This window comes from Medicago sativa, chromosome 4 (genome assembly GCF_051527215.1).
Source record: "Medicago sativa cultivar Bolivia chromosome 4, Bolivia_mono, whole genome shotgun sequence".
Classification (NCBI taxonomy): domain Eukaryota; kingdom Viridiplantae; phylum Streptophyta; class Magnoliopsida; order Fabales; family Fabaceae; genus Medicago; species Medicago sativa.
The window spans coordinates 11,691,169-11,707,945 of NC_140752.1; the positions used below are offsets into that span (position 1 = coordinate 11,691,169).

A 16,777-nucleotide genomic window follows, 5' to 3' on the forward strand; every position below is an offset into this window, starting at 1 on the left:
CTATTTTTCAGACGCTATTCCAAGTAGCGTTTGAACTTATAGCTTATCATCTTTTATTCCATTTTTACCCTTATTAGTCTAACTAAATTCCATTTTCACCCTTTATCATTTATTATATTACATAGTAAAATTCATGTTTTAAATAGGCATATATGAAACTTTATTTTTTAATGAAAGATTTTTTTTCTCTATATATATATATATATATATATATATATATGGTTATGTTACAAGCCACCCTTTGGTGGTGTCTTTTATCAAGTCACACCTTAAGGTGTGATTTTCACTTTTTAGTTATAACTTTGATAAAAGACACCTTCCTAAAAGTAAGTTGGTGTCTTTTCGCAAATGCTCATAGAGTAACTTGATAAAAGACACCTTTATAAAAGGTGTCTTCTATCATAACCCATATATATATATATATATATATATATATATATATATATATATATATATATGCTTTCCATTGTTTTTTTTTTATGATTGGAACTTATAATAATTTTTTTTCATTGTGATAATATATCTATTGCCTTCCGTTCTTTAAAAATAAAAATCTATTCCTTCCAGCTGTTTCTGTACCGTTTCTTCGGTGCAATGTACCTTAAGTGCAATTTCCTTTTTCTTCATAAGTCTCCATTGCCTTCCTTTTAAATATATATATACACACACACATACATACATACACACTTCATAAATTACGCTATAATAGGGTGTTTTAGTAAATGCTACTAATTTTACCATTGAAATCAACACAATTAATCATTTCCTTAATAATCATACACAAATCTTAAACAACTAATATTGTCAGACGGAGGAGTAAATAAGAGTAAAAACATAGTCACGTGTAAAAAATTTAAAAAAAAAAAAGGTCACTGTAACGTCATGTGAGAAAAAATATAGGCATTTGTATAAATTACAACAAAAAATAGGGATCCGTATTAATATATGTATAAAAATATAGGTCATTTTGTCAAAAAAAAAATATAGGTCATGTATATTGATTAATGACATATTTTTAACAAAGTATTACATTTTTATTTAATATGCATCACATCTTTTTTTATATTTCTCAATTTCAATAATTTGTTCTGCAATTTATTTAAGTATCAGTGATAAATTTTTGTGAAAGAGAAAAGCAAACCATTTCTTTTTATATATTTACTCGTGTAAATAGTGGTCATAGAGCTGGCAATGAACCGAACCAACTCGACAATAATTTGAAACTCGATATATTCGACAATTATCTCGTTGAACTTGGTTCATGAACCAAATGAGCTAAACTTGAGCACAAAATCAAGCTCGTTAAATAAATGAGTTGGACTTGAGTTGTATATAGTTTGACTCGATTGGTTCATGAGATAGCTCGATAGAATATATATATATATATATATATATATATATATATATATATACACACACACACACACACACACACACACACACACATATATACATATATACACACACACACACACACACACACACACACATATATATATATATATATGGGTTATGATAGAAGACACCTTTTATGAAGGTGTCTTTTATCAAGTTACTCTATGAGCATTTGTTAAAAGACACCAACTACTTTTTATGAAGGTGTCTTTTATCAAAGTTATAACTAAAAAGTGAAAATCACACCTTGAGGTGTGACTTGATAAAAGACACCACCAAAGGGTGGCTTGTAACATAACCCTATATATATATATGTATATACACACACACATATATATATATATATATATATATATATATATATATATATATATATATATATATATATATATATATATACACACACACACATATATATATATATATATGTATATGTATATACACACACACACACACACACACACACACACATATATATATATATATATATATATATAGATATATATATGTATATACACACACATAGAGGGCATTTCAAATGAGAGGACTCTTATTGTGAGAGATGAGAGGGTTAAATCTTAACCCTTGGATTCACAGCAACGGTTCAGATTTAATATGTTTCAGGAACTGTTGAGCGTATTAAATATTTCTCTCACAGTACTATCTTCTTCTCTGTTTAGCCGCCCAATGCTTTGCTCCTTCTCTTCTGTTTCGTATTTCGTAACTCACCCAATTATTTGTATTGTATCTCATGAAAATCCCATTTTTTCCATAGCTTTTTCAAGCCGATAGATAATTAATAACTCTTGTAAGTTTTCTTTCAATGCCAAAAGAACTGTATATCGATTCAAATTTTAATGGGATGAGTTAAATTATTTTTTTGTTCAAGATTTAAATTGATCCAACATCTGAGATTGAATTTCTATCCACTAATTGTTATTTTTGAGATTGAAAAGAATACGATAATTGCGAGGTCAATAATGGCTACTTGTGACAGTGATGAAGAAAGGTTAGGTGTGTAAATAATAAACTTTTGATTCATTTTAATTAAAACAATTATAGTTGATTCAGCAAACAAGCCTCTCCCAAGAACTGGAAAAGTTAAAATTGAAAGAGAATATTGCAGCAACAACACGCAAGAGAGAAGATGCAAAATGGCTTTTTTTTTTTTAATGAAGAAAGGAAAGGTCGCACAAGTAGATGAGGGTGACTAGAAGTTATGATGCTGTTATTAAAATTCAGTATCATGCTAAAGATTAATCCAAGGGCTAGGATTCAATCCTCTCATCTCTCACAATAAAATGTCCTCTCACTTGATATGTCCTCCACACACATATATACATATACATATATATATATATATATATATATATATATATATATATGTATATATATATATATGTATATATATATATATGTATATATATATATATATATGTATATGTTTATATATATGTATATGTTTATATATATGTATATATATATATATATATATATATATATATATATATGTATATATGTATATATCTGTGTGTGTGTGTGTGTGTGGTAGTTTAATAAAAATTAATAGAGTACAAGCTTAATTATGTTTCTAGTCCCTATAAAATAGCGACCTTGTAAGTTTAGTCCCTACTTAATTTTAATAGCATTTTTAGTCCCTAATTTTGTTTTTCTGCACTGAGTATTAGTCCCTACTCAATTCAAATTTGTTTAATTTATGCTTAAACTCTTAAATTTTTGAACAATTTTTTGCAGACATGTTTAGAACATTACTAAAAGTTCGTCCGCAAAAAATTATCGCAAAATTTGATTTCTACATCCAGATTTTATTACTTTTTATCTTTAACTTTTGTCGTTTTAAAAAATTCATATTTAATTCATTTCATGTCAGAAAATTCTAAATTTTAGTAAACGAACCTTTCATAGTGTTCTAATCTTGTCTCAAAAAAATCGTTCAAAAATTTAAGAGTTTAAGGATAATTAATCAAACTTTGTTTTAGCAGGGACTAAAATTATAAGTAAATTTTTTTTTATAGGGACTAAAAATGCTATTAAAATTAAGTAGGGACTAAACTTACAAGGTCGCTATTTTATAAGGACTAGAAACATAATTAACCCAATATTAAAAGACGAAATATGTAGTTTATTACAAGATTCCTCTAATATTTAAGTACTTGTTTTTAGAGGAATTATTACTAATTTAATTAACAATAATTATAATAAAAAAGAGAAAGAAAAAAAAACTAATATGTGCACTAAAATTAGTCCCACATCGGGGTGATCGAAAACATCAGACAGGAGGAGTTGATATAAAAAGAGGTCTTGAACCTTTTTTTTTTTTTTTGATAGTGTTAAAGAGGTCTTGAACTAAACACATATGTGCGTTGTACTACTTTTTTCCTAAGTAGTCTTAAGACCATGACCAGCAATGGTCTGTAGTTTTATTTTATTTAGTTCAATTTTGTTTTTTTTTAAATTAATTAAAAGGTCAATCTATACATTTTGACAAAAAAAAACTTTTGTCAATTGAGTTGAACCTAACTAGCCGAACCGAGTGGTTAGTGAACTTTTAACGAGCCGAACTCGAGCTAAAAAAAGGTTCGTATCGAACTCGAGTCGAGTTTCGAGCCGAGCCAATTCTTAACGAGTCGAGTCGAGCTCAGACAAGTTCGATTCGGCTCGACTCATTTCCAACCCTAAGTGGAATAAAGGAATAAAAATGAAACTTGAGTAATAAAATGAAACATTCGCCAGAGGACGAGATGGAAATGGAGAAAATGTTATTGTACCAATTTTTTCTTTTGTCTTACTGTGTAAGAGTGAGAAGGGGAGGGGAAAAATGAGTGTATTGAGAAATAATGATAAAAATATATGTGAATAGTACAAAATGTTTGTTTGCATTGATAGCGTGTGTTTGAGAAGTTACACCAAATAATATTTCAGTGAAAGTACATTTGCATTGATGAAATGTGTGTTTGAGAATATAAACCATATATTATTTTGGTAAAAATGCAATAAATGTACAAAATATCCCATAATTTCGATAATGTGTATAGCTAGAGAGATTAGAGTATTGAAGAAAATTCTATATTAGACTCCATAGATGACTTTTGTTCTTGAAGAGTATCTCGTATGACTTTCTTTGCTCGGATGTTCATTTGCAACTATTTTGGTATCGAGATGGTGAAATGTGTCTAAGTGAAAGGCTTTGAATATGCAATAGAGCAGGGGAAAGAGCTAATATATTAAACATTTCTACTTGAGCTTATTTTGTTTTATTTGGCATGTAATGTAATGGAGTACTTCGAATTTGTATCATTGCCTTTTAAATTCTGATTTATTTGGTTTCTGGTACTTTTTGTTTGCTGCAGTTGATTGATATACTTTTAGTTTTTATTTTTGAATCATGAGATGTGTTATTGGCATATTAGAAAATGTTAATTTTGAATAGGTTCTAATTATTGATGCTTTATCTCTTGGTTGTTTCCTCTATTAGAAAATGTGTATTATGATTCTTATGTGCACAACCATGGTTTATTTTGGGAATTGTTATTCTATATATAGTGATTGATTTTATATAATCTAAGTATTCATTCTTTTTTATCTCATATTTGTACAAACAACCAATTTTCAACTATCATGTCACATGGAGGGTGTGATTCAAATTGGCTATTGTTTTTACAACCAAATAGGCCATAGCGATCATTTTTGTTTGAAGCAAGGGAATTGATTTGGACATTTTGGTGTTGGATGGTAGGTGGTTAAATTTTTTCATTTACCAATAACGTAGCAGCAACTACCACCATAGACTAACGTCAAAAAAAAAAAAAAACTACCACCATAGACTAATCATATATATGAACCATCAAATATAAGAAATAGGCTATAGTTGTTTCTATTAATTGATAATCTAATCATGAGAACAATCAAAACAAAAACATCTTTTCATATGCAGACACGACTTTTTGTAAGAGTTTGTTTTGCTAACAAAAACAGCTTTATGTAAGTATGTCATTTGCAATGAACTAATTAATTAAAATTAAGGGAAATGATAGATACAGTGACAAAATTTATCAAGAAAATTTCAAGACAGTGTATTTGCTAAAACCCTTCCTTAATTACACACAATTACCTCCCTTGATTTCCGCCAAATAACAAATTTAATTGGTTGAGACATTTTCTTGATAAATTCTTGATAAAAACTCTCTAGATAAATAGCAGTGCTCTAAAATTAATATGTAGACATAACTTTCTGTTGGAGTTTTTTTTTTTTTTAATGTCAAAATATATATATAAAAAGAGAAAGGTACAAGATACACCGAAAGAGCCGCCAAGAGATGCTCCAAAAGAAAACCCTCAAAGGGATAACCCCCAGCCCAAAACACGTTAAGGAAAGCACCCAGAAGACACCACAAAAACAAAACTTATGTTTCTTTGAGTTAACCCTCAAAGGGCTAACTCCAATATTGGTTTCGAGTGATTATATTGTTTGAATCAATATTCTTTGTAGCATATGTCAGAATTTTAATAGTTAACTATTTTACATACGATTTATGAAAAATCATGTTTCCGTACGCAAAGTATTTGAGGGAATCTATTCCTCCCAAATTCATTAGATTCATAACATTACCATCATATAAACCATATCATTCTTCATTCTCTTGCTTCCATAACTATGAGAAATCTTGATTTTCCGAATTACATGATTTATCAAGAAAAAGACTCAAAAACATATGTGGAGTGGAATTTTGCTTTTTGTTTTTGTTTTATCTTGTGTTGGGGGTTGTTTTGGTAGGGTGTTATATCTTATTTGGTATGAGGTACTGCTTTGTTTCTTTTTTCCGTTGATGTTGTGGTATGATCTTATGATACCATATGGTTTGTACACTATTGTGGAATGTCTTTGCACTTTTTGTGCTACTCTTCTCGTGATCAATAAATATTTGCTTATAAAACAAATCTAAATTACATTTTTCAAAACATATCATGATTAAAAATGAACGCAACATATAGATAGATACTTTTGTTAATTAAGAAAACCAATTCAACATTAAAGTTGCTCTTGATTAATGACCAAGCTCATATAGTATTATTGGTGGTCATGATGACATACATCAAGCTCTAATTCTAATTTTTTGCAAGAAACTTCCTAAACCAACGGGCAGAGAGCTTAGGGTGTCTTTTAAGACCATTCTCATAATCAACAAAGTTAATTCCAAAACGCACAGTGTATCCATCACTCCATTCAAAGTTGTCTAAAAGGGACCATGCAAAATATCCTTGCACATTCACACCACGCCTGCACACAAAAAACCAACAAAAAATAGTAGAGTTAAAATGCATAAAACTAAAAAATTAGAATGAGAAAATAATGTAATTGATTCTGATTCAAGTAAAAGGGTGCTACCTGATTGCAGACGAAACATAATATAGATGACGATAATAGTAATCAATTCTGTTAGTATCCATGAGCGCCTCTTCTAGTGACAACGTTGAATCATTGTCCTCGTTCATACCTACGATTTAAATTTATTAGAATTTTCAAATTTTAGTTTATTAGACTCTTGATTTGATTAGGAAAGAACCAAAAAAATAAAAGAGTGTAATATAAATATTACCATTTTCTGTTATGATAATGGTAGGATTGTTATACTTTTCCTTTGTGTACAACAGTAGGTCCTGAATCCCTTTTGGACAAACATATAGCCAAGTTGCAGCCTGCACATATTGTTTAGTTATTCATCAATCAAATAAATATGCAGGCATTCACTCACATGCACATATATAACAATAATTGCAAGAGTCTTACTCACCCTTGGTCCAACGGGTGTCCCATCATGATTCTCATCTGTCATGAATCATAGCAGAAAACAATTTATATCAACCAAAGGAATTATCTTCTCATTTTGAAATAAAAAATCAAGTATCACACATTAATTTTTCATTCAATGCTTGTTCAAATTTTTTTTTTTTCAATCAATGGTTTTATGCCATTTTCATTTTATATAACTCATAGTTATCTTACCTGTTAAAACGACGTTAAAACTTTTGAAAACACTATTGACGCCGGCGGCGCCGCCCGATTTAGATTTAGTTTTTAAAATCAATGCCTGCGTTGCATTGGCAGCATACATGGTGGTGTAGTAATTGATTCCAATAAAATCATATGACCCTATAAGACTTTTAGATTGCTCTTGAGTGAACTTTGGTAAATCTTTCACGTAAGACACCATGCTTGCTGGATACTCTCCTGTTGTCAGTGGCTGTATAAACCTGCAAACAGATAAAGAATATTTTACATTACCGTCACAATTTTGTCGTGATCCATGGTTGTCGTAGAAACGGTAAAAAGTATAGTCATTACCATCCAAACATGAAATCAAGGGCGCGTTCGGTGGCTTGTTGATCTAATGGGTCTGTTGAGTATGGTTTAAACCAGTGAGAGTTTAATCCAATGCCTATTACACCGTTTTGAGAATCCTGCTCCCATTAATTTAAGATAAGTAAATTTTTGAACAATCATAACAAAAAAAAAGTTATCTATTACTAATTTTTAGTGTTACACCTGATATTTGGTTTTATACAATTCGACAACAGCTGCATGAGAAAGAAGTTGGTTGTGTGTGGCTTTGTAACGATGTGATGTACTCAAACAGTAAGAGAATGGCTCATTAAAAGTAACCCAATGCTTTACTCTATCTCCAAATTCTTGGAAGCATATCTCCACAAAGTCCTTAAAATCATTTCTGCACATAGAAATTAAACAATCAAACCTTATACCACTTGGAGGTATCAACTCTATGGATAAAAAAATGTCATAATGCTCTATCATCAATTTATTATTTCTTGAATGAAAATATGTGACACAATACTTACATAATATACGGGCTGCAGAAGCCTTCGTACTCCTCTTGTAAGGTCTGGGGAAGATCCCAATGAAAAAGGGTTACATATGGTATTTGACCTGGATCAATAATTCTATCAATTTATATTATTATAAACTTGAACATCATGAATATGATGGATAATGCTACTTCTCGCGAAATAGTTTATCCCGAGAACCTCACGACTGCCTTGTAAGTGTTAAGTTTTTACAGTAGCATGTTCTCATCTATTTATCCAACCATTCCCATATCTTTTCGCCAAACTAAATCCAATGGTGGCAAGGAATTCAGGACAGGTACGTGATAATATATTCCGCTGCAAATAGCAGTACTGCTCGAATATGATGTACTAATAAAGTATGGATTATTATGTATTACCATTAGCAAGTAGCTCATTGATTAGGTTGTTGTAAAATCTGATTCCTTCTTGGTTTATACCGCCACTTAGTTTTCCATCTGCATATTTGTTAGAGTTGTCATTGTATATGGAAGATAAAACTAGTTAAAACTCATTAATGATGTAACTAAATTAAACATTTGCTATTACTTGGCAATATCCTTGGCCAAGATATGGAGAATCTGTATGCATCTGTATTCATATACTTCATGATTGCAACATCTTCCTATTAAGATGTAAAAATGGTTAACACATATATACTAGACAAAAAAATTGGTAACAAAATATTAGAGATTCATAAAGTAAAATCTGTATTATGTTTTTTGAACTGATAATATTTATAATTTATATTATGTTTTTTGAACTGATAGTTAACGATTAAACATAAAACATCAATGGATGTATAATTTATATCATGTTTAAACATGTAAACTTTCTTTTTTACGTCGTCAACTAATTATAACCTTTTGATCACCAAAATTAATTGATATTTTTGAAGAGCTAAAATTATTTGATTTACAGTAACAATGTGTATCAATTAATCTGAAATTTTAAATCTCTTTGGAGATACCTTGTAACGATGATAGTGATCAATAGCTACATCTGCATTCTTTCCATCCTTTACACGCCCTGTGTGCAGTTACACCAATTACTACATTAGAGACAAAAAAAATGACTCTGCCCCGTAGCAGGATGTAGACATTTAGACTATGTATGGCTGAAAAAACACCTTCAACATTTACAATTGCTATCCATAAGAGCAAAGCAAATTTCAAAAGCTTATAAACCAGAATAAATGTGTTGCACTTATTTGTTTCGCGCGAGAGAGAAGTGTTTTGATTTAGTTGTGCGTTTTATTAATAAGAAAAAAATAAAAATCTTTGGAAAATGGATGTGTAGCTTTACATACCGTTGAAATACATGTTAGCATATCCATTTATTGAAGACTAAAATAAAAAAGGAGTAATTATTACTAGGGTGAACTCCAGCAAATTAACTAACCATAGTAATAATAACTACACTGTGCATGGAAGAGCTGTTTTTCTATGTGTAGATATAATATTCTAAAATGACGTTTCCCTTACACAGTGACAAAAGAAGAACCCCACTCTGTATATGTTGTTGAATTTTAGTACGTGTTCAATTTTACATATTTCTCGCTGACAGGCACATCCCATTTCACCTTAGTTACCCAATGTAATCATTATAAATCAAATTAAATATTTCAATCCTTTTTGAGTCCCTTGTTTTAGAAATTTTTTGTAACATTATATTTTTCATTTTAATTTTTTTTAAAATAATATTATTGTTTTATCAAAATTATTGCTAACATTTAGATAAATAGATTAAATAGGGCTTCATGTTTTATATAAATAGATAATATACAGATTAATATATAATTTACAAACAAGTTATAGGGCTTCTTGGAACCCTATGACGCCCTATAACTTGTCTCACGACACATTCTTCTTCATGTAGATCGGTTATAGTATTAGGGGATTTGGTAGCCTCAACATGTTTGATCAAAGGAATAGGGAATTGGAGATCTTGGGTTAAACCCAAGACGAAATAGTAAATATTAATTTAACAACTAAATACTAACATTTATCATTAAAAAAAATAACACCGATCATAGTATTTGTCTACCTATTTTTTGATATAATCTACATAGTGATAGATGGGATACACATAAACTTTTTTGTAAGATATTGTTTTAAAGGGTAATGATGTATACTTTTATAGACTAAAATGATTAATTTGTTTGACAAAAGAAATTAAATGCTTAACTTGTTAGAAACATCTAACACTTAAGACTACAAGATCAATATGCATTTAGCCTAAAACATATCGTGTAAATTTGTTCACCATATAAAGGGGTTAGGATCCTCTCCATTTGATAAAATAAATGGAAGGACACAATTTGGAGAGAGATAAACACATAAAATAGATAGTGGGTCCTATCACTAAGTGGGTCCCACCATCATTAATTGTTTTTTACTTTTTCCAAATTTTTTTGAGTCTATATCTCTCCAAATGGAGAAATGGAGAGGATACAAAATGGAGAAGATATTGACTCCCATATAAAGATAAGGTTTTGTTGGGTTAAGATATTTCCATTTATTAGTTTCTTCATTTCTACCATTTGGAGATGAGCAATGCTATATCTCTAGAAAAATAACATCAAGAATTCTTCAAGAATAAAGAATAGCCAATCACAATGCACTATTTGCCACAATTCAAGGAGGTGTGGCTGAAAAATAGGAAGTGGACAAATAAATCATCCAATTAAAATTTGCCAACTATTACTTGAAAAAATCTTGAAGCTATTTTTCTTGAGAAGTAACATTTTCCTTTGGAGATATAAAGACACAGAGAAATTTGAAAGTAATTAATAGTGGTGGGATCCACTTAGTTGTAGGATCCACTACCTACTTTTTTGTATTTATCTCTTACCAAATGGCATTATCCATTTATTTTGAATAAATGGAGAGGATCTTTACTCGGTTTTGCTAACATATGCTTTAAGTTCTTTCCTTAAAAAAACATATGCTTTAAGTAAACATTTTAAAGAATAAGATAGTAGAAATTTTATGTTATAACCATAATTTATTAACTTTTAAGTCCCTTGAAAGAAGTTTTTTGTTTTTTTTAAGTGATTAAGACTTAAGAGTACACTATTTTCAAAATAACATTTTTATTTGGCTTCTTGAGTAAAATCCATAGATTTATAAAGTGGTTTTTGGGGTGGTCATGATTTGTAAGGCGCTTTGTAGCCTATCCACCATCTAGGTTTTTGGATAGATCGTATCAATAAAACTATAAGGGTTAATAGGTGTTTACCCTCTGCCATATAGGCAATTTCACGATTCTTTGATTTTCACCCATGAGTCTATCTGACTGTGCAAATATGCTTACGTGGTGTGATGATTGTGTAAAACTGATGATTTGGCACGCTGAGTTGGAATTTTTTTAATTCTTTTCTATTTTTTTATTCCATCTGGAATTTTTTATTAAAGACTTAATTTAATTAATTTAAAATTTAAAACATTAAAAATAAAAATAATCATCCTTCTTTTCTCTCCTCTCTTCTCTCTCTTAATTTAAATTTTTTATAGGGTAAACCAAATTTCGCCCAAATAACAGGGAGGTGAAACCCTCTTAACCCAAACTATAATTATCAAAGGAAAAAAAAAAACATAATATATACCTGGTGTATGAGAAGCTATATCCCATGTACCTTTTCCTCTTCCGCCTTCATTTACAGCACCTTCATACTACATTATCAACACAAAAAACACGAAAAAAATTATACCGTTGACAGATTAACCTCCAATTCTTAACCCATACATAATCAAATATTACTTTCTGTTTCTCTTAATTTTCGGTCTTTCAAGCATTCTTTTTAAGACTTGTTTTTCTTGGGTCAAATATTATAGCATTAGGCATTAAGCATATTTTTTCTTTGCATGGCCGTTACAAAAATCCAAAGCATACATTAAATGAATTTTATTTCTATTACTTCATATTTTTGTCCAAATTGGAAGAGATCAAAAGAATGAAGATGGAGAGAGAGCTGTCTTAGCCTTTAGGATAATCAAATAAAATTGTTAAACAATGATTATTCATATTTGCACATGCATAGTAACATACACAATGTTACAAAACGTACCTGGTAATTGGAGGAGCCAGTACCAAAAACAAAACCTTCCGGAAAACTGCTCCGACTTAGCTCAGAACTGTCATCATATGTCGTACTAATAACAGCTGCAGCCGTTATTGGAACACAGAAGCGAGAACCCGCCCAACCCTTATTGATGCCTAAAATAAACATAAAAAAAAATTATTAAGTGAAAAAAGATCTTTTTAATGTTAATAATAGTATTTTATTGTCATTTTTTAATTAAATTTTATGGTTCTTGTTTATTCTGAGATTCAAAGTATTTTAATCAGGCATGTCAATTGGTATATGTTTATATACTTGCGATATATTTCATTTGTTATACTTCTACTTTTTTATTTATTGAGACTTTTTTAATACATAAAAAAAAAATATCTATAACTTTATGAAATTTGTTAATACATGAAAAATAAATATGTTTTGGGATGCCTAAAAGCTTTAGCAGGTGTGGAGTTAATAATGAAACCTGTGGAAAAATTTCTGCGGATTAGAGAAGAGCGGTGAACAAGTGTTTTAGGAGTAGGAGTAACAACTGCAGCCATTGTTGGCACAGAGGAAATGAATGCCATGCCCTTATGAAATGTCGACTATGCTAAATTATAAATGGAAACAAATATGGAGCTTGATAGTCTTCCAAGATAAAAGAGATATATATAGGAAAACCAGGACTTGTCCATGAGATGAGACAAAAGTTAGCAATTTATTTATTTTTTATAACCAACGTTCTTATAACTAACATTCAGACGACCATTATCTACTTTATTTTATAAAAGAGATGATATTTGTACAACCACTTTGTGACACTTTTTGACAGCACTTTCTCATACTCACATTTATGTTCTTATTCTCTCACTTCTCTTTTATCTCTCTATTATTTTTTACCAATGAAAAAGAGAGGAAAGAAAAAGTTGTCACAAAAGTTGTCTCAAATGGTTGTTCAAATATCACTCCTCTTATCTACTTTTTTTATAACTAACGTTCAGACCACCACTCTGTGCCCATCTATCCCCTCTTTTTTAATTGTGCAAATACGTATAAATTATGAACAATAGTTTTTATGAAATTTTGATTTTAATTAATATTATTTTGAATTTGATTAAAAGTCTAAGTATATATATTTTTCATTTTTATATTATAACAAACAATACTTATCTTTTGCAATGTCACTAACAATATAGCAAATATCATATAAATTCTTATATTTTTGAATGACACCACAAATATAACATTCTTATATGCAAAGATGTTTAAGCGTACAATTGGAAGTGAAAAAGTCAACTCAAATCTAAGTATTCTCTTTATATATATAGTGTAGATTAGATTTCTCTCCCCATATAAAATGTAAGGTGATGGATTACATATGTTTTATGTCCCTATAAATATTTTCGTTTTTTGTTTTAATTCATCTAAAAAAATTCTTCTACTTGTAGTTCACCAAAAATTTTATCTAAGTTTTGGTAAAAAATTCTAATTAATTTGGAAAGATTCATATAAATATTCTAAACAATTTTACAGTAACACATTAAAAAATTTGAGATACACATAACTTGACTTAAAAGTAAGGAGGAAAATCGTGGACATAAAATTTTGGAAAGACTAAAAGTCAGAAAAAAATTTATGATAGCTAAAACGGAAAGTTTTTTTATTTGAAATAAGCTAAAATGAAAAGTAAGAATATTTATAAGTTACAAAAACATATTTAAAATATATACTTTAAATTATAGTGTATCTCATGAGCCGGACAACCATCAACCAAAACTGAAAGCTTTCAAGTGAACATACAAGCATGAATCCAAGACTTCCACATGTCTAAGAAAGCCAAACTTACTGAATCATACATGCCTTTTTAAAATCCACCTTAGAATTTAGACAATCTTTCATAGTCTTTCAGGCCAGATCAATAACTTCACTCAAAGCCACAGCTCCATCTACTGATAGGTGTCTCCCTTTGTTAAAAGCAGATTAATTGGTTAGATGAAATAATCTTATCCATAACTACTGCCAACCTAACAGCCAACACCTTAGCCACTAGTTTATACAGCGATCCAAAACGAGAAATCGAGCAGAGCTCACCTAGGTGCATCAGGGAACCCACCTTAGGAATTAGAGTAACAAATTAAAGCAAGGAGCGAAGGTCCTAGGAAGACTAGCATGAGTGTAAAATTGTTCAACATTACCCCTACCTAAAGATGGAGAAGGGATCGGAATCTTTTAAAAAAGGAAAAATTAAATTCATCTGGTCCGGAGCTTTTATTGCCATTTCGGCCCTTAACCACCGCCTCTATCTCGACTGTATCCATCGACGGTCTATGATGAACAATTTTAGAGAACTGATAATGCACTAGGCTAGTGAATATCCCTGTCTCAGCAAGCTATCACTCAAACAAGAGTTCGATTTCCGCATTACAGTTATAGTTTTATTTCTAATTTCAATTTAATTTATAATTTTAACAATATAATACTATATGATAAAAATAAATGTTGTCGCACAAAATGAAAAGGAACAACGTACTGCGCAGTTGACTTCTCTACTTGAACTTAGTTGTCATTCAGTTCAAGACTCGTGTTTGAAATGATAATGAGAAATTAAAATTTTAGCTCCTTGTGTTGTAGTGTGAGTTCTTTCTTTACTCGGTGTCTGCTTTTTATTTGGGTTCCCTAGTTCCCAAGGATTCACTTGAGAGTTGAGAACTTTACGACTTGTTTGGGCTTGAAAAAAAGTAAGTTAATTTTCCGAAGTTACTATGTTTCAACTCCTTTTTTTTTTTTTTTTTTTAATTTCTATCTACAAATAAATTAAAGACACAATAGCACGATCCTACATAACAGATTCTATTCAAAGTAAGATTGTTACTATGTTTCAACTTGTTTAGCTTATAAATATAATCGGGGCCGGTCCAATTAAATCGGAGGTTCTACTCAAATATAAAAAAAATGGATCTCTAATTAAAAAACACACAATTTTTTTAAAAAAATAGACATCCCTATAAATTAACTAAAAAGTAAGTTTACGAGTAACTAACTAACTTTTGTTTAGCTTCACTAACCACCAAACGTTCAAATATAAATAAAAAATTGGGCTCCTAAAAAAAGAAACACCAAAAACTCAAAGAGAATCATTACTTATATAGTGCAAAATAGATCTAAGTATATTGATTCTTGTTGCTTAAAAAAAAATATGGGTTGGTCATTGTTATCTAAAAATAGTGACAAACTAAAGTTGCTCCTTAGGTTGATTAGTTTATTTTAGAATGTTTTCAATGATGTTTTATGGTATTTGTAATATGGGAATAAGTTAGTGTCAAAATGATTCTTAAAATCTTCAACTTTACATGTTTGATTTGAATCAGATAATACCATATAAATTATGATTCGAATCATTTTTCTCCCTTTAATCTCTATTTTGCATGATTTAATTCATCGCTTACAGAGAGCAAAATGATTCTTATTGAATTATTTTGCAATAAATCTATCATAAAAAACTCAATTTTTTTTTGTGGGGGGGGGGGGGGGGGGGGGGGGGGGGGGGGGGAATAGGGCAGAGAGTAACTGAAGCCATTGGAGGGCTAAGGAAGCTTGGAGACAAGCTTATTGATGTTTGTCTGACATTCATCAACTCATCTTTGATAGTTATGCATATCATGGATAACTAAAATCTCTCTTGTGTTGGGATTGGATGTAAGTAGCTTCGAATCTATGTAGTACTTTTAATTTGGCTGGTTGTATATGATTTATGTTTTCAATATAATTTTAGTCTAAATCCATTCTCAATACTTTGCCGATGATGTAGGGTTCCTCAATTGATCTTTTGATATAGTCAGGCCCTAGTAAGATTGGCTATATAAAGGACATGGTTTAGATTATGTATAGGTGTTATCACCCAATAGATCACGGGTAGGTCTATATTCGTGTATAACTTTCCGGTCAAATGCCATAGAAAAAATCGACTATTTTTCCTTCGTGTAAATCAGTTGTTTCTATGTTATGTGGTGTCGTTAACATTAGCCGGAGACGTACGATGGGGAAAAGGTGGAGTTATATCTGAGGCATAACAAATATTCAACCGATTAAGAAGAAACATATGAGTAATAGTTATTGAAACTCAATCCCAACACAACTCTATCTATATATTGATTCAATATTACTTTGATTAAAACCACTCAAACACTTTTATAAACAATCTAATCATAAAATTTGTCAATATGAACTTAAACTAGCTAATCACGGTCTCTATAGATACAATATTTTATTTGTTTGATAAAATTGGCAAACTTACCACTATGCTGGAGAAACCACCTAGTTTAATCCTTTATCAAAATGGCGTCGTTGTCGGGAGTGCATCTAATTTGTTTAATTTTAGTTTGTAGAAACATAGTTTATGTTCAATTTTGTTCTGTGATTTTCGCTAAGCACACCCATGTT

The 16,777-nt window shown here is 30.0% G+C and overlaps 1 protein-coding gene across 1 annotated transcript; it reads right to left on the bottom strand.

The window, feature by feature from the left end:
- Positions 1-6,405: 6,405 nt before the first annotated feature.
- LOC146926338 (beta-glucosidase 13-like) lies at positions 6,406-12,979 on the bottom strand. The gene is made up of 14 exons (XM_085758713.1): positions 12,822-12,979; positions 12,347-12,495; positions 11,885-11,951; positions 9,248-9,306; positions 8,827-8,902; positions 8,658-8,735; positions 8,272-8,359; positions 7,961-8,141; positions 7,760-7,875; positions 7,421-7,668; positions 7,209-7,243; positions 7,014-7,113; positions 6,803-6,911; positions 6,406-6,694 (listed from the first exon to the last, which is right to left on the bottom strand). Exons 1-14 carry the CDS (start codon positions 12,922-12,924, stop codon positions 6,523-6,525), a joined length of 1,581 nt encoding a protein of 526 aa, XP_085614839.1. The 5' UTR covers positions 12,925-12,979; the 3' UTR covers positions 6,406-6,522.
- Between the last annotated feature and the right edge of the window lie 3,798 nt (positions 12,980-16,777).